General features: G+C 39.6%; 1 protein-coding gene across 12 annotated transcripts in view; it reads left to right on the top strand.

The window, feature by feature from the left end:
- CACNA2D1 (calcium voltage-gated channel auxiliary subunit alpha2delta 1) overlaps positions 1–15,558 on the top strand; it is a 1,459,114-nt gene that overhangs the window by 690,192 nt on the left and 753,364 nt on the right. For all 12 annotated transcript variants that reach the window (XM_069228696.1, XM_069228697.1, XM_069228694.1 and 9 more), the window contains exon 6: positions 1,989–2,118. In XM_069228696.1, the coding sequence (XP_069084797.1) occupies positions 1,989–2,118 (130 nt within the window). The remainder of the gene's footprint in view (positions 1–1,988; positions 2,119–15,558) is intronic.

Below are 15,558 nucleotides of genomic sequence, written 5' to 3'. Positions count from 1 at the left end.
CTATATTTATCTAGGATGTCCTTTAATGAATTATGCTTGCACCATCTCCCACATTTTGTTCCATAGCTTTTACTATCTTGTCTTTTGTCTTTGTGTTCAGCATAACTTGCTGTCAAACCTTAAACCTTGATAGTAAAAGACCGTAACATTTTCAAGTGCAGCCCAGTTCCCAGCAAATGGTTATTTCACAGGGAAGATCTGATTCATACTTAGTTTTATTTCCATTTAGCAAAAGCTTTTTCTTTGCCATTACGTTCCACAACTCCTTAATGCATGTTGCATTTAGAGAACCTTCGAGTTTAGAAACACAGTATCATCAGTGAATAATAGAATCACGACCCTTCTATCATTCAATTTTGAAGGATCTAATTTCAAGTCTGATAGGTGTGATCTAGGTCCTGTATATGAAAACTAAATGAAAGTGGAGCTAACGCAAATCTCCGGTGGATTTGTGTATTAATTACAAACCCTTTTGGTGCGTTCCCCTTCTTTTCCATACCTGGCCGTTGCTGAGTTGTGTTGGTTCAGCTGTATCAGAGCCCTAAACAATTTTCCTGCATTCCTTAATCCTTCTGGGTATTTAATAGGAGGTTCTTGTCAACAGAGAAAAAGCAGTAATAAGATTGACCCTTGACATATAGAGATTAGCTTTTTTGAATTCAGTGTGTTTTATGTAGATCAAGTATTTTTTTGTTTTTGTATTTCTAGAGTGTTTATATAGCACAGACAACTCTCTTTTGGATATCAGAGCACTGGACAAGCATGACGTAAGGTAGTCATGATAGAAATGATAAACGATCTACATGGTATTGGTCATGGAGGCAATGGTTACTGTAGCAAGTAGTAAAAGGGCAGGAACACATAGCCACTCATAGTAATGGCATGGGCAACAACCCAATGGGTGCCAGGGTGTTCTGCAGCAGTGAGTGTATAGGTGTTTGGGAAACAGAAGATCATTACGGGTACTAAGTGGTATGGACGAAGGCATGATAAGTCAAATGTCAAACAGGCAGGTAACAGCCTACACTCACTTTGGATTGGAAAATGTTATGGCAATCCATTACAGGAGTCTACAATGTTTCAAAGCCAGTAAAGTACATCCTTGCACTTATACAACAAGCAAATTCTGCTTTCACTTACAATCTAAGCTTAATGTATAACTGGAAGAATCCTTTCTCCCACAGATCAACACACGACTTCTTCAAAACTGATTTGCTTATAAATTGATAATAATAATGTCCTCAATATGAGAGGAATCTGTTGGATAGTAGATGTTTTACTTCCTTTTGGAAGATGGATGTTGATGGGTTGGACCTGGTCTCTGGAGGAAGAGAGTTTCTTTTCAGGGGAAATTCCAGAAAAGGCCTGCTTGTTCATTTTATTTTGTTAAATGTTTGTGTCTTAAGTAGAACCTCCTAATCTCCTGATGGTTCTCAGGCATGCTCTAAACCCTGGTTGGATTGCACACCATATCTTTTTACCCTCTGTCTAATTTTAAAGCTGCTTTAACAGCTGTTTTCCTAACTGGTCAAGTAATGAGATGAGACAGCAGACTGCAGTATCTGAATTATTCAATGTGTACATATAAGTAAAAAATACAGTTATATCTTGAGACACATATATTGATCAAAATATCATATAACATTTTATTGGAGTAACCCACTTCTCTTGATTCTAATTACCATTTTAGCGGTCATTCAAAACCCAAAGTTTTAATAGCAACAATATACAATTCATTTATTGGCTAAAATGTATTCTCTAGAGTAGAACATTTACAGTAATGCGAGGGAAGTTACAATTTACAATCATAAGTCATTCCCCATGTTTTAAAGATGGTTATTCAGTGTTTTGGTAGATAGAAAACCTTATTTCCTGATTACCCAGTAATTTCAATATTGCACTTTACTGTGACTCTTTGTTCAATCACAAAAGAAAATCTTGGTTATTTAATTAAAATGTTACCCTCTTTTATTATTTTCAATGCCCAGCCTGAGAAGAATGAAAGTAACTCTGGGAGTCAACGGATTAAACCAGTGTTTCAGGAAGACCCTGTTTTACGACGGCAAACATCTTACCAACATGCAGCAGTGCATATTCCAACAGACATTTACGAAGGCTGTAAGTAACCATCTATGCTGTGATCCAGCACTGGCATGTTCTGCTGTGAGAAAAACATAATTTATTTTCATAAGGAATTGTTCTTTTAAATTTTGCTTTATGACTTTTGTATAAAACCGAAACACCATGCTTAATTTTTATTGCCTAAACAAATATTTATTTCCAATATGTATATATTGTAGGCTGCTACAACAGTATATTTCTTATGGTACCTTACAAAATTTTGTGGATAATAAATTACTTTCCCATTTAATATCTAGGATGATGGTGTTTTAGCATAGCCAAAGTGCAGAAGTATTGAGACATCATTGTTTACTTGTGAAGCTTGAGTCCTACACTGACTTTGGATTGGAAAATATTATGGCAAGCCATTATAGAATTATTCTACCATACCAATAACTTAAATCCTTGTACTTATACTACAAGCAAACTCTGCTTTGCCTTACAATATAAACTTGAAGAATCCTTTCTCGCACAGATCAACACATATTGCTTCTTCAGAATTGGTTTGCTTCTAAATTGATAATAGTACAATCAGCCTTTTATGAGTGTTTGCATTTTGAATATTCCAGTTGCAATAAACATTGACAATTGGCATTACTTGAAGACTGTTATCAAATGTCTTTATTAAGTACACATACATGTACATTCAAAGCGCATGCAAACTTAAACTTTACAAGTGAAGGTAGACTTTTCAAGAAAATATAGTTTGATGTTATTTCTTTGTAAATTCAAAAATATGAAAAGATGCCTATTTCTTTAACTTTTGTCTGGCTGTTAAATTCAATGTACCTTAATAGTACAGTTTATTACATTCTACCATGACAAAAGTTTCCTCTTACAAAAAGTATGTTTACTTTATCTCGAAAAATACAGCCTTTTTTTAAAAAGTTAACTGTCAACCGAATCCTATGTGTATAACCTATTCTATATCTATGAAGCCACTTCCATAAATTACCCTTTGCTCGATATGTCACTTTTTGCTGTGTCTTTTGATAGTCTAGCATTGAAATGGATCATCAATTGACAATATGCAAAGTTGGCAACGTTTTGAAAAAAAGCTACAAAAGCCCTGATTTAAAAAATAAATATTACACATATTATATATCAGGAATTGATATGGTCAACAGGACAGTCAGTACTAGGGCTAATTCCCTCAACAAATGGCTTTCGTGGGTGCTAGGTAGGGATTTGAAATAGGAGACAGGAATTTTATAATACAGGGCACTCTTCCACCTGCAGCAAACTGAAAGCAAAATCTTAAATTAGCTCTACTCATACTCATACTAGGCGTCTTTGTAACCGATTTCATTTCAGGAAAACAAGGAATAATTCACACATACTTTGTATGTGCTGGCTTTATACAGCATAATGCAATAACTGATGATGAGGGGCAGAAAGAATACAGCCTTGCTACAACCTCTATCAAAGTGTTGAATGATATGACTTCTGTCCCGGGCTGTAGGAGGATGGGGCCTCTAAATGCAAAGACACACAGACAATGTTTTGACAGGTGGTGATGCCAAATCCAGCACCAGACATGAGGTATGTCCTGCTGATTGTCCATGGCCTTTGATGATTGCCATCCGGGTGGTGCTGCTGCCAGACTGATAAACTTCATGGGTCCTGGGAGCCACCAATCCTTCCCCTCTTTCATAAACTTTGAAACCTATTGCAGCACTTCCAGCATTCACTAGAGCTTATTCCTGTGCCTATACCACGTTTCACACAACTAGCAAGATATATAAATACACTTTAGAGTAAGGGTGGGCGAACAATTCCACTCCATCAGTGGAGTTTAGCCCACTAAGTGATCTGCTTAGAGCATGGAGGTCTGGCATGACTCCGCCAACCTCCACGTCATGGAATTGTTTTTGCATTCTGCTCACCAATATTAAGTTAGCAAGAGTTTCTGTCTGTTAGCCTGATGTTCAGGTGCTAGAATGGCGATATTTCTCAATGTGGGTTGTCACAACATGTCACAACCACTTGTGTTGAGAAAGCTGCCACTCAAGTAGAAAATCTACTCGAGCAGCAGAAAGAAGCAGCATCCTCTTGTATGCCATGTGATTCAGTTTGTGCTGATTTTACAGGGCAGATCAAACTTCCGGCATTAAAAACCAGCACAAGCAGCGCATCATGCCTGAATTTCAGTGCCCACAGAACTCTGCTGAATCTTCCATACTTTTTGCAACTCTGTGGAATTCCAGAGAGTAAAACTCTGCAAGTTCCGCCGAGGCCTACTTTAGAGTGACCCCAATAGTTCAGACAAAGCAAATAAAGAAATAGCACCACTGAAGATACTCATTTTCTGAAGTTGATGCACCGATCAAATGCATTTCTATTGAGGATAAAAGTACAGTGTAAATATCCATACATAGTAGACATGCTCAGGAATGAAGGAAATGTGAAACTTACATTTTTAGAAAATATTGGCATGCAGTGTTTCTTCATGACATCTGCTATAGATACAAACTGAAATCACATCTCATGTTGTCATTGTACATCAGGGTTTTATTTGCACAACACTGAGCATACTCCTAATAGAAACAATTGCAATGTTTTGACAGTCTCCACACTTTGACATGATAATGCACAACCATTACACTCCCAGGTCTCAAAAGACTACCTAGCGCAAGAATCTAAATTTTGAACCTCAATAGGTATGTATACAAAATGTTTCCCAAATATAATATCAGTACATAGGAATGAATTGTTTGAACTTTGATGGAGCTTTTACTACTAGCTCTACAATTTAATAACATCTTTCACATTCCAGGGAAGTCCAAAGACTCATAGAGCACACACATGCACCAATTGGTCATATGGTTCAATACTAACAAGGCAATTAGTGTTCACAATAATCAAATAGTAAGTACTCCCTTCACAATGACAAAAAATGTCCCGGGAAGACCCCTATAGTACTTAATTTAGGCCAGGCATAGGCACTATGTACAGCACAAAGTGTGCCTCAAAATATGACAAAATGATACTGGGACTAACAATGTCAAATCTCCCAAAACAACCGATGTAAAGTTTCACACATTCAAGTTTACTTTTACAATTTTACACTTTCAAGTTACTTTATTACTTTTTCCTATTTGCCATTTCTGAGTGTAAAGTTTCTCAAAAATATGAACTTACGTGCCCGAAGTGCCTGAAACAGAATAATAGGTCAATAAAAATTCATATACGACTGTAAAGTTGCTACCAGTAGAGACCTTTTGACCATATTTTATGTTCTGCATACTTGGCTAAGACAACTGAAATTGGGGCAAAGATCCACTTATGGTAAAGCATAGGAAACATTTTGAAGTTTATTACAGTTGAAAAAACAAATAATGAATTGTATATATTTATTTTAAAAGCAGTACAAATAAAAAAATCCAATTAAAAATTCAACAGCACTATTTCTTTTGAAACAAATATTTAACCAGTGTAAATACATTAAAGTGAATATATTTTTTAAATCTATACTTAAAACATCCAGCTGAAGTAAACATTTTGCGTTTATTATGTGCTAAATGTTGCGGAAAGTTTTAATACTTAAGTCCTGAAAGTAATATTATTTAATTTAATGATTCATGAAAAATGACTTTAAATTTATTTCCAAATTAAAAATCAAAATAAGAATTATACATGTATATTTACGTATTAATATTACAAAAGTATATATGTGTATTATTTTAAAAAGTGTGAATACATTAATTTATTTTAACAGAGTTCTATTTTGTATCCCTACCTCTGCTATGATCTATGGGAGGGTGTCACAGTTCAAATAGCTGGCCATGTGTGGTGCTGAACTTACTCTAAGTCTGAGCTGGAGTGCCTTTATGGGTCCTCTTCTTTGGCTATAGTAATTTTTGAATAGCAATAGTCTTTCTCTTTTGTGTTTGGATGCATCCCTTTCTGTAAGCCATTTCATATTCCTCCCTTAATCCCCTCTTGGTCCTTCCTTAACCCCTATTTACTCCCTTCCAAAACCTCACTTTAGCTTGTAAATATATTCCATTTGTCAATTACTCCCTTGTCCCTTCCATGTGCTGCTAAAACGTAGGTGTACATGAATAAAGATCTCTGCAGTTGAGGCAGAGATCTTCGCAGATAAGATATGAAAGACCATAACCTCTGCATGTAGTTTGGTGGATAGCATTTTGTAGTACGTAAGTATTACTATTGTAATACTACTAAACATACTGCATAATGCAGTTTATGAATAGGCCCTATTGTGTTAAAAGTTGACTTAACTATCATGAGCTCTCACATGTACTATTTACCATATTTTGATACAGAGTAACCTTTTAGGCTGAAAAAACAGAATATCCGATTTCTCAGCTACTGATATTCTACTTGAAAAGTAAATTGTTGAGGGCACAATTTTTTCAGCTATAGTGATGGTATACTATGTGTCAAATGAGTATAGAAAAATGGTCACTTAATCAATTATTCATAGCATTTGAAAGAACAAGTTTGACATCAATTTCAAACAAAGGATTTGTTGACCAACACCAGTGCCAATTCTATGATAACATACCCTTTTTCAAACAATGTATTATCTCCGATGATATATCATTAACTAGGCTACCACCATGCCCATGCACAGTAATAGCTCTGAGAGGCCTACTGACTCTCACTGATGTTGGCAACAGGCATTCATTCTGAGTGCTGGTGAGATGCAGCTACTCATGCATCTTGGATACATGGACACCATTCAAGGGTGCCTAGGGGTCTCATCTGCAACCCAAGGATAGCCCCTTGCAACTCCATAGCGCTGCTACTGCTACCACTAGCCTCAGAGGTGGAAAAGGCATTGTCAAGCACAGTAGGTACACAGAGTTCTGATGAATACTGTTTACCTTCTACAAACCCTTCTGGGAGATTACATATTAATTTTAAAACAATAAATTAGAAGTGAAATGTGCACTTTATATTACAAAATAAAATTAATCAAATTAAAAAATACACATTTTTAAAATTGTTGTCACAGCTCATTCAATCAATCAATCAATCAGGGATTTGTAAAGCACACTACTTACCCGTGAGAGTCTCAAGGCGCTGAGTAGGGGAGGGGGGGAATAAATGGAGGGGAAGTACTGTTACTGCTCGAACAGCCAGGTCTTGAGAAGTTTACTGAAGGTAAGGAGGTCTTTGGTCTGGCGCAGGTGGGTGGGAAGAGTGTGCCACGTTTTGGTGGCGAGGTGTGAGAATGATCTACCGCCAGCTGTAGCTCTGCGGACGTGAGGGACTTATTATTCTCATTATATGTTTGAATAGAGCTACTACTACTGTGTTCCACAGGTGTAATAGTTACTTATAAGCAATAATAAGTCAACACATTTTGACAATGAAAATGAGTAAATCAAGCCAACAACATAGTGTGTATGCAATTTCTAGTCCCTATACATTAGTACTAGTGAACCTGGCCACTATTGTTTTTTCAAATCTCTTTTTTTGTGCACCTGCTTGTGATTGAGCAATGCCTTTTCTCTTTGAAGTATGCATTAGTCTTCAGTTACCTCAATTATTATGTTGTAAACAGGATCTAGATCTTGTGCTATCATAGTCGGTATTCAGGGTCAAAGTTCATATGATATAACTTCCTGTGATGCCATTAAAGTACAAACGAGTGTCTCTGGTCACTTCTGCTACCCCATGGGTTTGGGTAAATTAATGCTTAACACACAAGCATGCCAATAAAGGAACTCATGAAACTAAGACAAAATGTTGCGTCGGCAGAACTGAATGCATTCTAGAAAACTGTAGTCACTGCCTAGCATACCCAGTCACAGTTCTTACAAACCACGCAGGAATTTAGATTTCAAGTCCTACAGCCTATTCACAGACATATAACACAACATACACAGCCAGAAAAAAAAATTGCCATTATTATGGTCCTGCCTACACTATCAAATTGTTTTGCATGTTGTAACCTTTACTGTCATAGCACATCAGGCACTGCTCACTATAAACCAGCATCAAAAGGCCAAGATACCTGTACAAATATAATAATGAAAACTATGACTATAAAAATATGATTTCAAAATTATCTGATAACTGGGAGTACATGATCATACTGACCATATATGTTAAAGCACCATTTTCCAAAAAATGTCTAGAACTTCTCCAGAAGAGAGCAAATTAACTACCTTCAGGTTTTGCATGGAGCATACCATAACAAATGGCAAAAGCCATAGCAGAGAACTTCACTTAGCTGAAAGTATGGGATTTTTTTGGTTACCTGTGGCAAGCCCTCATGAGTGACACCAAAAAGCATTTATCAGACAATGATGTGTAATAGCTGAAGATCCATAAACATATGAATAGCATTTGGTAACTGTCTGAAACTAAAGATGGAATTATTCTTTGTGGAGCTTACGTCATCACTCATAAGAGCATGCCAAGCCCAATCATCAATGGAGTTCATAAAAATCACAGCACATCAATATTCATGACAGTGTTGTTTCGGATCCTACATAAAAAGCTCCTTAAATTCGTCACATTTTCCTGTATTCAGGCAGCTTGACCCAAAATGCTAAAAATGCCACAAAGACCATTTGGTGTTTGAATGTTGTTTGGACAACGTCAGTGAACATTACCATTGTTGAAAAGATTTGCTTACCAACATGAATGAAAGCATAGTATTCCAAAAAATACTGTATTTACATACATTGCACCCACTCACCTTACATATATTTGACACAATTTACTGAGTTTGAATTCCTAAAAAGTTCAAAGCAGAAAGGTCACTGTGATCCAGCTATGTTTATTTCACTTGATTCCTCAACTACATAAAAATAACACACCATGGGGGTTATTCTAACTTTGGAGGAGTGTTAATCCGTCCCAAAAGTGACGGTAAAGTGACGGATATACCACCAGCCGTATTACGAGTTCCATAGGATATAATGGACTCGTAATACATCTGGTGGTAAATCCGTCACTTTTCCGTCACTTTTGGGACGGATTAACACCTCCTCCAAAGTTAGAATAACCCCCTATGTGAGGTGAAAACCAATGGAAAGATAAAGCTCCTTAAGGCCGCACTCAAGAATATGACATACTAAAACTGACAATATGTCAACAAATCAGACATTGTGCAGATGCTGAGTGACTAAATAAACACTTAACATGAACCATCTAGTTAAAAACTATGGCCCTCATTCCAATGTTGGCGGGCGGCGGAGGCCGCCCGCCAGAATTCCCCCCTCCGAAATACCACGCCGCGGTCAAAAGACTGCGGCGGGTATTACAAGTTTTCCCCTGGGCTGGCGGGCGGTTGCTGAAAAACCGCCCGCCAGCCCAGGGGAAAACGACCTTCCCACGAGGATGCCGGCTCGTAATCGAGCCGGCGGAGTGGGAAGGTGCGACGGGTGCAGTGGCACCCGTCGCGTATTTCAGTGTCTGCAAGGCAGACACTGAAATACTTTGCGGGGCCCTCTTACGGGGGCCCCTGCCGTGCCCATGCCATTGGCATGGGCACGGCAGGGGCCCCCAGGGGCCCCGCGACCCCCCCTACCGCCATCCTGTTCATGGCGGCTTTCCCGCCATGAACAGGATGGCGGTAGGGGGGGTCGGAATCCTCATGGCTGCGGAGCGCGCTCCACAGCCATGGAGGATTCACACGAGCAGCGGAAAGTCGGCGGGAGACCGCTGACTTTCCGCTTCTGACCGCGGCTGAACCGCCGCGGTCAGAATGCTCGTTGGAGCACCGCCAGCCTGTTGGCGGTGCTCCCGTGGTTGGTGGCCCTGGCGGCCACCGGCCACCAGGGTCAGAATGACCCCCTATGTGTTGAAGAGTACTTTGTGTGTCCAGCAGTTTTCAGGAAACAATACAAATGTCACCATAACTCTGGTGATTAATGTTCCTGCATGAGAGAGAGAAACTTCTGTCTAGTGGCAGTATAGCGCAAAGGGTTAATGTGCCTGCTGCAAAGAACGTGTGCCATGCAGATCACAGCACTGAGTGTGAGTAAACTATGAGTAGCGTTATAAAAAACGAAACGTGTGTTTAAGACGGGCTATGGAGAGATGATGAGCACTGCTGGGTTTGTGTACAGCATGATGATGAACAGACACCGTTAGAGAACTTCGTCAACAGTTTCTACAGTTAAATCTCAAGTTTTGGGAAACAGCCGCATGTCGCGTTCTGGGTGTGCCTTAATGCCACTGCTGTTCCAAATCGATTGTAATGCCTGCATGTTGTTTATTTCGCACTGAAACAGCTCTTGTGAGCAGCAGTTATAGTAAGTGCCGGATTTCATGCATTCAGATTCGTGGGCCTTAAAAATTAAATCACCAGAATACAGCTTTGGCCGCTGAACAAAAAAAAAATATCCAAAAAAAGATGTTTTACAACTTCTGGTGTTTTTCGTGCCTGGCACACGGACGGAGATCCTTCCAAGGATTACCCCGGGATTTGGTCTTCAATAAAAGCCGAAGTGCACTTTAATTGAAGGATTACTTCCGGAATGAAGAAAACAGCCATTTCCTTTGCCGATTTTAAGAGCTTTTATAGTTCAGCAGCTGAACCCTTTAGGGAAATCTCCCATTATAGTCACTAGAAAGGTAATGCTTCAACACTTTGTGAATTGCAGGACAGTCTACCATAGACATGATAGTAGCAATGTGTTAACGCATCAAATCTTGGGACAGCGGGAACTTAAAATGAAAATTATTACTGAAAACGATAAAAGTGGTATGAATAAATAGACGCAAGGCGTTTGTTATTGGCCATGGAAAATGCTCCTAATGCACTTGATGACTTGATGTGTGCCCGCTCTTGAAAAATCTTTAGGAATCTTTGTGTTTGAGAGAGAAGCCTGGAGAGTTGGTCTCATGACGATTCTGGGAGGAGTTGAATTCTCATAATTTGGCCGCTTAATTTTCGTGCTCCTTTAAGATGAAAAGCTACGCCCCTCTCAATTAGCATATGAGGCTGCCACCAAGGGGCCATTGTCAGCAACATTATACTCTCAGAGGACCCTGTCTATTAGTGTGGCAAAGCCAGTAGTAAAACAAGTATAACTTACTAAATAAAGGTAACAGCCAACCATTACCTTAAATGATCAATGTGAGTTTCATTCATGATTTGATTATTTTTTTGGATTGATGTACTCAGGAGAAAATCAGTTAAGAAAGTCACTTTCATTGGGTAAGAAACAATATAGTCCAACACCTTAAAAACATACACGTGTTTGTGGTAAATGAGTGCCTTGATTTTTTATTAATTTTTATTTCTCAAGCTGCAACTCCCATTTATGTGGAATAATATTTTTTCTACCTATAAGAGCTGTCACTTACACATTATTATTTAAAACTTAAAACGAGTTAGGCAATTTAAAGCAAAAAGAAATAGATTGAGCTCATTTGTTTTAATATTTGCTCATGCATGAAGCATCTGGGATAGCTCCTTTTTAATAGGTTTTCCTGCCTGCCTGAAGGTAAAAGCAGTGAATAGGTCTGCTTTGCACTTCTGTCATATATTACATTCAAGCTACAGCAACTTCATTAGCTGAATTCTCATTTGCAGTTGCAACATAAACATATTCTCTAGGCAACTGCTGCTGAGAGGGTTGCCATGGTTTTAGTTCTTAATAAAGTTGACAATCCCATTTTTCCTTTCTTGTAATCAAATCAACTGAATTCCTTGAATAAGGGTATTTTTAATGCTTACTACTTAAATGATGTAAAATTCCATCCATTTATACTCATACCAAGCAGAGTTGAAATGCTGTATTTACACATGCATTTAACTTTGCTAAAATCTCTCTCAACATCTCATGCAGGATTGAACATCTTTGAAATGTGGTGTCGGAAGTTCATAATGCTCCTAAGCAATTTGTTGGCAAAATAATCCCTGTGGCATCACTTCACCATAATCAGAGGGGTGGGGGGAGTAGGCATGACATCACATGTTAACTCCCAAGGGCATCAGAGGAACTGGCATTATGGCTCTTACAATCCAAAGAACATTCACTTGCATGTAATTTCCAATTCTAATTGAGCGTGTTTACAGTCAACTCAAAGAGAGTGGTAATTAAAAACTAAAATCGGTTATACTTATGCTTAAAAAATCAGTAGGCTTTATTGGTCTAGTCATAAGTATTTCAAAGCCATTCTGAGCAACTTTAGTCAGCAGTGCAGGGGTATCAATCAGTACAAATTAATTGGTATGTGCCTCAAGAAGTTTTAATGAAAAACGTTTGTTTTCATACCATTTAAACTGATACAAGCACTTGTTTGCTGTTTATTCATTACCAACATTTGAGTCAGCTTTGCCATTATTAAGCTTGAAAAAGTACATGAGGGTGTTGGGAGGCAGTGAAAGATTAAGACAGATTCCTATGAGGGATGAATGCAATGTAAGGCTTCTCTTCTTCTTCCCTTACTGGAACATTTTAAACCACCCTTGGAAAGGAAAAGTTTCCTCTGATTAACTTAGGCTGGATTCCACCCTCCAGCCCAGTAGCAAAATTATGAAATGCCAAACTTCCAACAAGTGTGTGAAACAGCCTACTCTATTACGCTGGCAGTCAGGCATATTTCAGTAAATAGAAAAGGATATTTTCTCTTCTTGTCATACCTAGGTATGTTTACCCTTTAGAATGGGGCATGTTGTCTATTTTAAATATTACACCAGTCAGTTATTGGCACGAGCTTCAGCCAGTTGTAATCAAATGCCATTGCTTCATTCTCCTACTTTTACAGGAAAAAAAAAACACACTTCCTTTCCTAGATACATGGATTGTGGTTTCAAAATCACACCAAAGTTTCATGCAGCTAATAATCAAAATGGGACCCCCATGTTTAATCTGAGCAGAGCTCTCCCCTTCCTTTGGGCTCTACCCTTGACACTCGTCTTAACACTCCCATTTCAGCTTCCTTGGTGTCAAGGCTAATCTCTTCCCCATAGTGCGGTGAAAGCCTTCAGTTGAGCCTAACTCAACTAGGTCTGCTGGCCCTTCAATTTCAATGGAGAATGTGCTACAGCTAGCCTATCCTGTTTTAGGTTTAAATGTATAATAACTGATAAAACCCCACCAATAGAGAAGTTACCCTCACCATTGTCAACCTATAAACACTGATAAAACACCTGCACAACCATTCAAAGAAAGGTAAATGAGAGAGAATGAGTTATTTTTATCCCTGTCTAATGGGGCCAACACAATGTAACTTTGATGTGCAAGATAGATGCATGAAAGACTGGTCTAAGATTATTTTGCTTGAGTTCTGTTGTTTAGGAATGTCATTATGATATTGTCTGTTCTTCTTTTTGTTTCCTCCAGTTTTGTTTATTTGGATTAAAGGTGCAGAGTTTAGACGCATGTTTTAGGTTTGAAGTTTTAGGTCTGCTCTAATTACTTTGTACGCTGTAAAGGTTTTGAGAATATTGGGAATAAAAAAATCATATTATATCCTTTGGAAGCGTTTAATTCTTTCACTGATGGTGAAATGGCTGGCTTATACGAATATTGGCCAATATGTACATAATGAGTAAAACCCTTCAATACATCAGCCCCCTTTTCTAGCAAGTCAGGTCAACTACAAAGCACTCCAGGCTTTATCAAGTATGTGAAAGGTGTAGAGTCAGGTGCCTGTGAGAAGAGAGCATTCACCATGCATGTATTATAGTGGTGAAACCATGACACAAGACCTTTCAGATGCCAATAAGATTGTGTGATAGTGTCAGCTAATTATGTTGTTTTACTCAACTTCACATTACTGCTGGGGTTTTTGAGGCATTCGTTACAATTTTAACAGCAAATTGTCTGGTCCCGTAATACAATGTGATCTCTGTTAAAAGGCAAGGACTGCCATGGGGGCACTTGGCAGCTACGATATTTCAAACAGCAGCACTACCTTAATGTAGCTAGGCAAAGAGTGCAGAAAAGCAGTGGCAAGCATGCATAAAGCAGCAACCTTTAGGTTCCTCTAGAATACAGGATTACAAATGAATGTGCAATTCAAATGTTTCAAGGTTTCCCAAGGTAGTATGCGGTTGGCACAGTTAACCACCCCTACAATGTCATGATGTTCAGCTTATGTTCCACAACTGTGTCCACAAATTTGTTTATTAAAACATTTAAATATGTTTTAAATCCATTAATAGCCCTGTAAACCAGACACAGTGCTGACCGATTCAGTGTGAGAAGGACTGAAATGTCAAAGAGGGTAATGAGATGTGAGTGTGAGTGCAATACATTGGCCCTCATTACGAGGCTGACGGTGACGGTTGCACCACCACAACTGTTCAGGATGGGGTGAGGGTGGTCTGAGTTGTACTCAGCCGGGGCGGCACTTATCTGATTTTCAGAAATGCCAGCTCAGCTTGGGATGAATCCCGGTGGCCCACATCCCTTAGCACCCCCCCCCCCCCTGCACAGACCGAGCACGCCCACAACTTAGAAATCACTCTAGACTCCTCCCTATCCATGACCCACCAGATAAAATCTTTCGCCTCCTCCTGCTGGCACACACTCTGCAAACTCCGGATGATTTTCAGATGGATCCTAGCAGACTGTCAAAGGACTGTCACCGACGCCTAAGTCACAAGCAATCTCGACTATGGCAACGCCCTCTATGCAGGCACCAAAACTAGGAATATCAAAAAACTTCAACTCATCCAGAAAGCCACTGCCAGACTCATTCTGGACCTCCCTTTTGCCAAGACCACATCTCCCAACACCTGAGGACCCTCCACAGGCTACCGGTCAAGAAGCAGATCACCCTCAAGCTTCTGACCCACATGTTCAAGGCCATACACAATACAGGACCAGCCTACCTGAACCACTGCGTCTCTTTCCTCACCCCCGCCAGATTCCTCCACTCCACCCAGATGGCCCTGGCCACCATCCCTCACATCCACAAAAAAAACGCTGGAGGACTATCTTTCACCTACACTGCAGCAAAGAGCTGGAACAACCTCCCCCTTCACCTCAGACAAAGCCTGTCGCTCACCATTTTCAAGAAAAACTGCAAGATGTGGCTCTTTGGATGAGGCCCTCCCACCCCCAGTGTCTTGAGACCCTCAGAGGTGAGTAGCCGCGTTTTACGAATACTGATTGATTGATTGATGATTGATTGACCTCAGCACCACCTGGCTGATTACAGCTCAGCTTTGGTTAGCCTTTCGTTAGCCTTTCCATGGTGGGGACCTCACCATGGAAAGGCTGACAGAAAGCCAGTGCTGGGGGCCACAGGCATGGACAGTACAGGACCACCCCCCGGCCCAGCACCCTCGGAATACGCGCTCTCTACTTTGCAGACAGTGCTCATTCTGAAGGTGCTGTGTGCTACCGTACTGGCCTCAGCTCCCTTAAAGGAGCCGAGGCCAATATCGTAGCACTGTTCCCACCGGCCAGCCTGGCTTGAATGCTTTAATACTGTGTCCCCACCGGACAGACCGTCAGGAACATTGTAATACAATGGGGGGGTGCCACT

Source organism: Pleurodeles waltl, chromosome 4_1 (genome assembly GCF_031143425.1).
Source record: "Pleurodeles waltl isolate 20211129_DDA chromosome 4_1, aPleWal1.hap1.20221129, whole genome shotgun sequence".
NCBI lineage: Eukaryota > Metazoa > Chordata > Amphibia > Caudata > Salamandridae > Pleurodeles > Pleurodeles waltl.
Note: the sequence above shows the minus strand (reverse complement) of the source record. Positions and strands in the feature narration are given on the sequence as shown.